This window comes from Apostichopus japonicus, chromosome 3 (assembly GCF_037975245.1).
Source record: "Apostichopus japonicus isolate 1M-3 chromosome 3, ASM3797524v1, whole genome shotgun sequence".
Classification (NCBI taxonomy): domain Eukaryota; kingdom Metazoa; phylum Echinodermata; class Holothuroidea; order Aspidochirotida; family Stichopodidae; genus Apostichopus; species Apostichopus japonicus.
In genome coordinates this window covers 8,680,714-8,692,780 of record NC_092563.1, presented here as the reverse complement: position 1 = coordinate 8,692,780, position 12,067 = coordinate 8,680,714, and the positions used below count along the sequence as shown (strand labels likewise).

The 12,067-nt window shown below is 39.0% G+C and overlaps 1 protein-coding gene across 2 annotated transcripts; it reads left to right on the top strand.

Annotated features, from left to right (window-relative positions):
• Window positions 1-29: 29 nt before the first annotated feature.
• LOC139962143 (uncharacterized) lies at window positions 30-8,276 on the top strand. 2 transcript variants are annotated; one of them, XM_071962089.1, is made up of 5 exons: window positions 30-197; window positions 1,515-1,775; window positions 2,642-2,759; window positions 4,213-4,449; window positions 6,302-8,276. In XM_071962089.1, the coding sequence occupies exons 2-5, from the start codon at window positions 1,631-1,633 to the stop codon at window positions 6,750-6,752; spliced, it is 951 nt and encodes a 316-aa protein (XP_071818190.1). In that variant the 5' UTR covers window positions 30-197; window positions 1,515-1,630; the 3' UTR covers window positions 6,753-8,276. The 2 variants fall into 2 exon arrangements, with proteins under 2 accessions (XP_071818190.1, XP_071818182.1); XM_071962081.1 differs by having other exon boundaries at window positions 56-197; window positions 2,637-2,759.
• The last annotated feature ends 3,791 nt before the right edge of the window (window positions 8,277-12,067 follow it).

Here is a 12,067-nt window from a genome sequence, read left to right as displayed (position 1 = left end):
TGATTTGTTTTGATCACTGATCTACACTAACTTCTGTGATTGTTGGTACTCGCAAGAAACCAGTTTCAGTCCGGTGTTTTTCGCATATGAAAAAGCTATTCATGTCGTATGTTTAGGGACTTTTATTTCAGTGTTAGCTATCAGGATATGGGGGATCCGTTCGAAAAACTTCACTTGTCTGTTAAATTTAATAATATGTGAGTAACATTACTGTATTGTTCTTGAATATAAAGCACTTTTTCATGCTAAGTTAGGCCTAAGCTAGGCCAGAGCCTACTGTAGATTAGTTATTGTACATTAGACGTGAAAACAATACAAGTAATACCACTAGTACTACAGTAGTACTAGGCTAATATGAATTTAACACATCGATTGAAACGCCAGTGGTTACCAAGAATAGCAAAAGATTTGATTGGAATTTCAGGGGGAAAGTCTAGGTCTACTGTATGCCTAGTAAGTAGTAGGCTATGCCTTTTCGTTTGATAGAAAGGAAATATAGCCCCTACTCTCGACCCTAGGTCTAGGCCTTTATTTGGCCTAACTTTAGAATCCGTACCATATGAATGGGAAAGCTTACTTCAAATCGGCAGAATAACAATTGTATACTGTAATCCGGCTGAACGTGTGTGCTCACATCGGCTTTGTTTCTGTCTCCCAAAGCAATAGAATAAAAGTCAGTGAATTGGTGCGTCGCGTGAATGATTAGCTGGAATAAATTAAAGGGGTAAGGTTCCAAATGGTACTATACGGATTCTAAATTAATACCCTTTATTTAAGAAGTTATGGAAATATATGCAAGGATATATAATACTAGGCCTAACATTAGAGAAGGCTAAGTTAGAGCCTTGGCCAAACCCAGCTTCCCATTTTACTGTGCCGCACTCATTTTTCCAAATGCAAGACAAAAGAGCTACTGGCACTATGGCACGTCCTTTTCCTAGCCTGCTCAGCTATAAACCTAGTCCCATGGCTGAACATTAATAATGTTAGAATATTAATTTTTAGGCTATCAATGGCAAAGCCATGAATACCAGACCTTTAACAAGCATCATTAACTAACTTACCTTTTTCTTCATGTGCACTATAAATAAAGCTGTTTTATTTTTGTAATAAAAATTGGGTTGGTTACTGTTTATTGTACAGTTTATATACTTAAACATAAGGGACCTACAATATGTTTATAGAATATGCCCACAAGTTTTCTTCAATTGACTAAAGTTATAAAATACTTCTTGTGTTCCTTGACGTATGTACTGACCGAGTGTACAGTATGCATCTTTTGATATCCATTTTCACAGTGCAAGTGTGAGTACAGCTGCCGTTTGGTATGACCTTAAATAGTCCTTCGTCCTGGAGTGACTTGGCCAAACAATTACTGCTGGAGACTGGACACATCAACAGTAAAAATTCCAAAAATGCTAAACTCATGAATAATATTTCATTGTGGTGTTAACTGTGTTTGCTCAATTCACAATAATTTATAGGGTGGTTCTACTTTTCTGTCTTTCCTATAGCTACAAACGATGTGTGAAAGCCCCAGGCTCCAAAAACTCAATTGGAACTTTACAAAAGCCTTGTCTTTCTGAGTGTTTACCAATTTTGGCAAGAAAGCAGCCAACAAACCTCACAGATGAAGAAACCTCCTCATTCTCAACTGCAGTTGGGGTCCGCCAAAATGACATTAGTAATTACCTTGTTACAGACATGCAAGAAGTTACCCAATTGGAAGGATTGTCAACTGAGAACCTTCCAGATCTTCAAACCAAACTTCACAGGTATAGGTTCCAATACCTACAGTATACATTGGTTACAACACAGGTGTATCCAAAGTTGTGAGAAAGTTGTATTTTGAAGGAAATAGCTAAGCTCTATATGATTGGTAGTTGATACAGCATCAACTATCATATCTGGTACCAGATTAGTATGCACTTGAACGCCCAAATCAGTCTAATCAATCAAGTCAAACATGCATGCATAGGACTTGGAAATTTGCTACAAAACTTAGTGGAAATCTCTAGAACTGATAAATGATATTATTCATTTGAAACAGTTTAGAAGGATTATCAGATCATCAATGCTTTAGTAAACCTGCCCACTGAATGAACTCAAGGAAGTATTTTAGGATGGGTACACAAATTTGCTGAAATCTGTGAAAATTGATACCTAATATTAGGGTATCAAACAACGGATAATATGAGAGTATATACAGTATTTCATTTTCATGTAAGACCAAAGAAAAATAAGAATAACTTAAAGATGTAATTTTATGCTGTGTGTCCACTTTGGAAATTGTGGGGCCCTCAAAATTGCTGAACTTTTCTTATAAATATATACCTCCTCCTATAACACAATATTGGCAGCACCTGTGAGTCTGAACAGAAATGGAAATGTAGGTTAAATTTCACTCAAATACTATTTGTTTGAGTTTGTTGACATACATGTAGAACTATTCGACTAGTTGCGTTGAGTGCTTTTGGCTATATAGTAAGACTGTCAAACTTTGGCTCAAAATATAAAAGGAAAAGAATCATAGATGATAGTGAATCACTGTCTTGTGAAAGACTCTGCACAATCTATCAATTTGATTTCTATTCCCACTTTGTATGCTTGTGCTTGATGTGCTGCACTTTTGACAGGGCAGTGGATCTCATACCCATTACTCCTGATGATGAAGAAGAGGTAGACGATGTTACAGAAATTCATTCCTCACCAGTGAAGCACTCGCAAGCTCAAAGAGACCAAAGCAGAACATCTGGCAGGTACAACAGTGAGACAATTTAACAATCTGAGTAATTATGTGAACAAAGAAGGCCGCAAAGAGACAAAAGTGTGTCATAACTGAATCCTATTAATGAGTTTTTATTATAAAAGTTAGTTTCAACCTACATAGCACGTCAAGATGATGGGATATTCTTCTTTTTTCCGTTACTCATTTCCTTCCCTTTAAAGGCATTGAAGACTCGCCCCAAATCGTGTGCCGCGCTCTGAAAAAGTTAACCTTCCGTTGCTTGCAAGTGAAGTTTCCTTCTTGTCGCTACAAAATGCAGACAGTAATGAAACGTGATACCTTGTTATCTTTAGCTGGACCTGAGATGTCCATCGCTGTATTGTTTGTACACTGTGCTGTGGGTATTGACCGCAGCTGTAGGTACTGACTGTACACTAGTGACTAATTACCGACGGTAGCAGGCTGTGTGTGTATTTTCTGGGATCGATGGTGGTGTCTAACACTTCTGTTACACCTCATTCGAAACTAGGTCAGATTACTGACATTAGACATTTCTTTTTGCGCGAGTCTTCACACCCTTTAAATGTGCAGGAGTTATTCCACAACCCTCTGCTTTTATTCATTTCATGTTACCCAAAGTTGTTCAGAATGCAGCTTACAACTTGGTAAGTTGGTGCATTCCTATTTCCCATCATGAGAGAAGAAGGCATCAGGCAGGCAAAGCTGAGAGGCATGGATTTGGTTCATGTATCTGCAAACTTGTGTTCCTTGCATTAGTTAGCCTCTCTTTTCCTAAATGATGACTTTAGGCAACTTTTAACTGTTTTAAATTGTTAAATATCACTGAGGCTCAGCTATCATTCCAGGTTATAATCTGATATCGTGCTTGGAGTTTGAATAATAGTAATATCTTGCTTGGAGTTTGAATTCTAATAGCTTGCTTGGAGATTGAATAATCTTATATCTTGCTTGGAGTTTGAATAATCTAATATCTTGCTTTGAGTTTCCAACGTTATAATTGGTACTGCAGTTAGGCTCTCCTAGTGAGTAACATTTTAAGTATATTATGGCTCACATTAGATATAAAGTGTCATGAGGTCAAGAAATTGAAATTTCCTGCTGGAGAATACAACAAAATGGTTTATTAGTTGACTTATCAGTAATCTCGCAGCTGTATTAATCTAGTCTGTACGTTATCTTATTGTGTGGTCATTTGACATGGTGGCATTCAAACACTTGTTTCAATAAGAGCGTCTCAGCACTGCCTTGCAGCTTTAGTTTTGACTAAAGAGATTGCAATGTTGAAGATGTCCATTACCCCCTCTTATTGCAGATCATACAGTACAGTACATACAAATATGTACATAACTTTGTTATAAAGCTCTTAAACAATATTGTGTCATTGCAACTTGTATTTGCATACAGTAGTATATTCTGTTATTCACCCTGCTTTCTTTCTTAATATTTGTCTCTTCTCTTTTAAGTTCTGTGACAAACAACCAAGATGTTACTTCTGCATTCAAGAGGAGAATAGATGATGGGGTTGTCACTATTATCTCTTCCTCTGATGATGAAGAAGATGAAGGAGAGATTTTTTCATCACCAGTGAAACACACAAATGCACCTGGAAGGCAGTCTCCAAGAAAATGTTTTAAGTCGAGAGAAAGGCCTGAGGGGAGGACTGCCATAAAGCAGCGCAAGAAGAGAAGTACACAGTACAGGTAAGTCACAATATTACTGTAAATGTAAATGAACTGACATATGTTGTCTCCTGCAATATTACTGCCTTTCCTATATGGAGCCAATTATTTCATGTTGTGACAAATGTGAGTGAAAGCTTGCTGAGGGAAGTGAATACTGAATGTGGTTACATCTCTATGTTCCAAAATTTTATTTTGGTTCAACATTCATGTGTAAACTACTGTACTTTAGAACAATGATGTTTGATATTTTTTAATTGACATTGCGTAAAAAGCTATTCACATACTGTAGGCGCACTGTAATTTTCGTATAGACGATTGTTTGCAAAGAGCTCAGGATAAATATTGGATCAGGTGTTGAGGATTTGCGAATGTGTTTAAAATTAAGCTCGAACAGGCCTAAAGTATGTAGGCCTACTGTATGTGCAGTAGTTGTACAATGAACTACGTGCAATTTAGCGAGAGATATTCACACTGTAGGTACTGGGATTTTTGAAGAGTTAGTTGTTGGAGCTACTACGGAGTTGGCGAGTAGGGCAGTACAAGGTCGTATGAAGGAGGGGAGGGGGGGGGGGGGATGTAAAATTGGTTGAAACGTCAGGGAGGGCGAAAGAATGTGTGGGCCGGGCCGCCTCTGTCAAACAGCGAAGCTAAGGCACTGAGCCATCTGCTCTATATATTGTGTATAACATTCACTAAGTAGAGGTAGTGATACGATCACATCTTTACAACTACACTAGTAAAAGTTGGTCAAACGATAAACGCAATTGGTGTTCAATCGGGACGCTAGCTTATTTTTACGGGACGCAAACTTTGTGGGGGGCTTGCTGGGATGCAAACTTAAATTTTTTTTCTCTAATAACATTACTGACCGATGCTGTAGTCACTGCAGGAGCCCATGATATTGAATGTGTTATCAATCTACCTGCTAACTGTAATCTATTCTGTAGGAGCGCGGAGCCTGTGCTATTGAATGTGTTATTAATCTAATATTGAATATAGGTCCCGAGTTCGAGTCACTCCAAGATTAATGTTTGTCGTCCAGGTACAAAGTTGTTGACAATTGACAATTCATAATCATGGACGTTAAATATGAATCTTAGTGACTGACTTCGGTCAGCTTGTGGCTTTGATAAGCCAATGATGGCTTCTTCGCAATTTCTTGCTTGCAGGAGGATCTAAAATACAAATACGAGACTCTTCCGCGGAAACGCGGATTTCCGATTTTTTTTCTTCTCATTTTCTCGTAATTCGCGTTTTTTATTATTTTTTATTATTTTTTTTATTTAATTTTTTATTTAATTTTTTTTTATTTTTTTTTTTTTTGCCGAACATGCTGGACTGTGAAGGGAAGGAACACCGAATTTGACCAGTGGTGGAATCAAGTAGCACAAAGCAAGCAAAAAAGCCTTTTTTTGGTTCAAAAAGCTAATGGATAAATTATACAAGCAGAAATTCCACACTTTTTTGGCGAGTTACTTGATGTGATAGATTCCATCTAGAGTCCACCATTTTGCATCTAAGCCCTCCTTACCTGACAAAAAATTTCTAAAGGGGAGGGGGACACCCCCTCCCCTTAAACCCCTCCCCCAGGACGGCGATCGATAAATTTCAGATTTTTTTCCCCCGGCTCAGTCTCATCCCTGATGTACAATATGTTATCAATCTACCTGCCAACTCTTATCTATGCTGTAGTCACTGTAGGAGCCCATGCTGTTGTATGTGTTATTAATCTACCTGCCAACTGTCATGTACAGTATACTGTAGTAACCATAGAAGCCCATGTTATTTTATGTGTTGGAACGTACTTACAGCCACCTTCTAGCCATGTGGCCAGTTGCTATGATAGTGTTTGCTCTTTTGCCGTTTACAGGTCTCAGCACAGTATGGATAATCATCAAATAGAAGAGCAGCAGGACACAAATTCAAACAGAGGAAAATCACCTGCAGATGAGATGATGAAATCCAAAAAGCCCAAAGGAGACCGAGGCAGCAGTAGCAGAATACCCTCTAACTATGTGAAAGGGAAAACTAAGAGCGACTGCTCTAAAGTGTCATCTAAGCAAAATTCAAGCAAAGAAAATGAAAGACTTGACTATGAAAATGTGACTAATGATATTAATTATTTAAAGCAGGAATACAAGAACCAAGGGAATAATTTTACCATATATCCCTTAGTTCACTGTAATATAATGCCACTATCCGAGGCCCTACATAGAGTCAATGCACCAGTAAAGAAGACAAAGCCCAAAGTGCTTTTTGGTGTTGGAGGTCTCATTAACAGCAGAAATATGAACTGGCATACTGTAATAGATGAAGGATAAAATTCTTATTTCTCAAACAAAAACAGGTGATAATATAGGGTTTGTTATATGCTGGTGTTCTAATGAGATGTGAACTGTACAGATGTTGAGTGGCACAAATTTGGTCTTTCCCTTGAAGCCTCGAGATATGGTCAGTCACAAGGCTACAAAGGTCATAAGAGGTCGGAACTCGGAAGGCTAAAATACGTTGCCTTGGTCTTCAAAAGGCTACAGCTTGAAGACCGTCACAAGATTAAGAATAGTTAGTCGACTTAAAAGAACGCATGAAAATACAATTGGGTTTATCCGAGCCTGGTTGGGCTATGTTTTTATAGATGTAATCAAGCAATTAGGCTATGAGCTTCCTCATTTCTTGATGAAGGATTCATGGTTTATGTTCATGTGTATACTAAACTGACCTCGTGTTCAAAATGTAGAGTAGATCTTATCCGCTCAAACACGTAAGGTAAATTCCAGACTTCTAATTTTGGCAGTTTGCCTTTTTTATTATAGCAGTTTGTGTTCAATGTTGTGTTTGGAAGGAGTGTGCACACAACCAAAATACAAACACAGGATGTTTGGCGATAAACTTTTAAGATATGCTATGTTATATATATTTATATACGATAAACTATTGAGATATGCTATGTAATATATATACTGTATTTGAAGAAAGGGAAAGGTTAAGTGCCACTGTAAATATATCTTTGAATATTATGTAGTAGACAGAACAGTCGTGCAAAATAGTGATTGAGTACCAACTTTAAATCTTCATAAGATATAGAAACTTATTAAGATTAAATATATTTTTTTATAATTTGATTGCCGAAGACCTACATCGATTGAAGTATGTAGTAACGTCTCTTCCCACATCTGTCTGTACAGTTTATAAGTACCAACTCGGAATTCAGACGGGATGGTGTAATGGTGTTCAAGTTTTGCAAGACACGTCGACAAACTGTGTGACGGTGAGCAAATAAGTCCACTTAACATGAACACAAGCAATCAAATAGGTATAATAATTAAAAACCCATTCACACACACATTGTTTGATGTGTATTCCAAAAACCGCATAAAGAATATAACGTTATGATAAGGTTCACTCAGTCTGGTATGTTTAACGTGCAAATTTATGCGAGCCAATACATTGTTTTTGCTTTTGTTTCAATTATTTTGGAACACAGACTAATAAAAAATAAGTCAGTTACTTTAATAAAGTATTACAAGCACTACAGTAAGTTTAGCCTTTTTATTTCGTACATTGTGTAATGTGATAGCTAACAAATCCAGCATGATGAGGCAACACATCGTTCGTTTGTGAAATCAGTATTAAAGATAAACAGCACTGCTTAAAAATGTACAGAAAAAAAGCAAATGCGTTTCAATTAATTCACATGTGCTGCTGGGTATTTTGTCCATCATGAGTGTCCAATCAAATGTGTGGAAGTGTTAAGATTTGAAGAAGATTGTGAAGGTTTGTTAAATGTTTTTGCAATTATGTATGAAAGCTGGTGAGAAATATAAGCGAATCATATGTAATAACAATTACATCTCGACTGTTATTTTTGTCAAGATCTATAAGTGAAGGCCACCAAGAACAACCAGCCCATTTCGTATTAAAGTTATCAATTGTATACACCATTAATTATTATACAAAAATTAAGTCCTTTTTTTTCATAAGAAATCAATCACTTGTGGTAACAGACTGCTAACTTTGAAAATACCAATTCACCAAGCTCATGTTAATTAGTTTTGTTTTTAGTAAGTTTTCGAAGATAGAGGTTGCCATCTAATTAAGCGATTTATTATTTACCAAACGTATACAGAAACAATTAAATTTTTGCAATCATAAATTCATAGTTCCTAATAAAGAAAAATTATCATTTGGGAAATTAAATAAGTAAGCGTTAATAACGTTTTGGAAAATGATTACTTGGCCCAAGCATGGCACAAGGGCATGACACAAAACCGCCATCGCTCAGATTCGGGAAAAGAATATGATTGATTATCTGCACAATATCATAATCTACCAAGGGCGTAGGAACCGGGGGGGCTGGGGGGCGCCAGCCCCCCCAGTGTAAACCCCCCTTAAACCCCTCCCCCAGGCCGGCCATCAGTCTTCAGCCCCCCACTCAAAAGTACCTTCCTACGCCACTGTAATCTACAGCTGTACTGCAACCGTTGTATTGATTGAAATCAAGGGCGTAGGAACCGGGGGGGGGGGGCGTCAGCCCCCAGTGAAAAATGTGGAGGGGCGGAAGTATCATTCTGCCCCCCCGCTTCGCAAATCAGAAAACCCCTTTTTCATTTCCAAATGAGAAAAAAAATCTCATTTGGAGCACCAAATTGCATCTAAGGCCAGGTGAAAATACAAAATTAAGTTTACAAAACGGAGTGGGTGTTGAAGTGTGCTATATTGCACCAAATTGCATCTGAGGCCACCTGGAAATGCAAAAAATTCCAAAGGGGAGGGGGTGTCCCCCTCCCCTTAGACCCCTCCCCCAGGCCGGCCATCAATCTTCAGCCCCCCCACTCAAAAGTACCTTCCTACGCCACTGATTGAAATGTTCAAGCCCATCAGCAACTACATCGCTCGCAATACTCTTCAATTCATTGAGAATGTTTTCAATTGTCATACTACTTAAAAGTCGTAACCCAGAGCAAAGACCATAAATATCACCAGAAAAAAGGAGAGGGTCCCAGCCAGTCTAAGACTCTGAATGCAATATATACGCGAAAACTTCTCCAAAAGATCTGTTTCGTGAGAAACTGTTCAAGTTTCTAGGGCCCTCAATACAAATATACATATACAATATAACGCAGTAGAAAAACGGTCAACATCCAAATGCACACAAAAGACGGCAAAAGATAGACAAACAAATATCAGACATCTAAAGAAAATATATAAGTTTTCATATTGCGTCTAAAAATATTAACATTTGGCAAGCTTTTCAAATTTGGGGGAAGACTGTTCCACGACTTGCCCTCAGAAAAGGACCTTTTACCATTCCCAGATCTATACAGGAGCAGGTAAAACATTATAACGGCATTACATTCGGACCTGACCGTTTCCATAATGCGTAGATATAGGGTCCATAATGGGCGTATGTTAGTTCGTTCATCTCTTGCATAGAATTAGCATTCCAGTTCAGCAAATTTCAATATTTCCAGAAATATTATATTCGGCTGTCCTGATAACATTACACCCTGGGATTGGAAAGGTTGGACGTCAGCAATGAGCGAATGCTTGTTGTCCAAAATGACCACACCAAACAGGAACGTAGGTCCAATAAAAAATACGATTTTTTTTCTTCAAAACTGGTCTACGAACCCGTAAAGAAAGTTATAACTCAGGTTTCGACGCAAGCGTTAAGTAAAATGGCCAAACCGGCGTGGTACTTGCCGATCCTTAATACATAAAGACTGATTTTTGATACTATAGCTCCATATTGTCACATTCGTTACTGGAGAAAATTGATACGCCGGAGGTTCTAAGCTTACCGACAGTGTTTGAAACAAGTCCATAGTATTCAATGGAAGACTTATTGAGCGCTGATTTTTATATGAGTTAATTTTAAACGCTCTGTTTTGTACAAGTTGTGGGTGCAAGAATGTAAGAAGACGCATTTTCACGATATTTGTTTAATATGCTACACTTGCAGTTTGATACAGCACTGTGCAATGATTTTGCAAAGTGACGAAGGTGCTAAATTGACAGTGGCGTAGCCAGACTTTTCCATCTGGGGGGGGGGGCAATTGGGGGGGGGGGAGGGCGAAGGGTCTGATTGGTGGGGCAGACTAAGCTAGTACAAAAGACATACCAAACAGTTTGCATGACAAACTGTGGCAAATCGGGTATTGTGTCAGCAATGTAGGGTACAGATGGTCACTCTAGTTAGCCGACGTTTTATGTTATTTCCACATATAGGTATTATTAACGATAAAACAGATCACTGAAAAGTCATCGATAATTCTCTTTAAAATCTGAATAGACTATGCTCTTTCTGTCAGTATTCAAAGATGATCAGCATGTTATCTGACTTGCCTGGGAGTGTAACCACCCCCCTCCCCCCCCCAATCAACAAAAGATGTTATCATTCCCCCTTCGGGCCCTTCTTTTGCACTGTCTAGGGCTCACTCAAACAGTCTAGCGAAGGTTAATTCGCCTATTCTGATGACTGTCTGCGAACTTATCGACGAATTCGTCCAAATTGACCCCCCCCCCGGACAGTTCCCTCTCGATATGTAAAACTCCGAGATCGCTAAGGCGACTCTGACATTGTGTTCCGCAGATATGTTTTGACAAGCTTCAATGTTGAGAAGCTGCGCTCGCATCCAGCACTCGATACCGGATTGGCAATGGCAATTTTACAAAGGCGGAACAGCTCTGCAAAGACATCTTTATATGGCTCCAGAAACGATGTCAGCGACAGAAGGTTGGGTGGTGGCGTCTCTCCCGTGTTAGCGAACTTGCGCTGGAGGAGTCTCTGTGCTTGCGGAACCTCGTGTTTGAGGTCTTCCATGCGAGTCGCATCGAAAACTTGGCCAAACTGTTCGACGCTTCCCATTGAGAGGAAATCCTTACTCTCTGGATTCAGTGATTGAATCCCTCTCATGATCTGGCAGTTTTCTGTGGAGAAGCGCTTGTTCATTTCCGCGGTGCTGGTATCGACGATCAGATAGAACACGTGTATCTTGATGCTCTCCTTCGTAGTTGACGTATCCTCCTCTGCCATTAACCGCTCTGTTACCACGCTGTCACGTAGCCGTGCTGGCAATCGCCTTTGCATATCATGATCCGCCTCCTCAATCAAATTTGTGTTATCACTTTGTTCGGCTAAAACGTATTCTGGGAGATCCGCATCGTCAGTACCGGCAGTGCTTTCACCTTCCATTCCTTTCGGGCCTAGATCTAGTCTTGGCCTCTTCCCCCCCCCCCCCCCTTCCCTAAGTCGTGACTATCATCTTTTTCTTGAGATGGTTTCATCTAATTAGAAATCTAAAGAAATATTCAAGACCACTCTTATTAGCTGATGCCATTTTACAATGTATTTCGCGCCCTATGAGCTCAGTACGGAAACACAAACGTACAGTATATAGACTACTAGGCTAGTTCTGTGTTGAATGTACCTAACCAAAGAAACACAGCGCGATTGGTCGCGTAGGCGTAGCAAAACTTGTCAGTCACAAAGCAAATTGTTAAATACTGTGATATTCATTCTGCCATACACGTCACTCACATGTGAATCATTTCGGAACACAATCCAGGGATCAGGGATAACCATGTGAACATAAACTGAACGTAGCCTCCGCTTGTGAGTGCCGCGGAGACCGTT

Excerpts from the sequence above, each read along its gene's own strand:
- LOC139962143 (XM_071962081.1), top strand. The coding sequence starts at position 109 with ATGTTTAGGGACTTTTATTTCAGTGTTAGCTATCAGGATATGGGGGAT. Across the intron at positions 1,776-2,636 it reads CTTCAAACCAAACTTCACAG|GGCAGTGGATCTCATACCCA; the intron begins GTATAGGTTCCA and ends CACTTTTGACAG. Across the intron at positions 2,760-4,212 it reads CAAAGCAGAACATCTGGCAG|TTCTGTGACAAACAACCAAG; the intron begins GTACAACAGTGA and ends TTCTCTTTTAAG.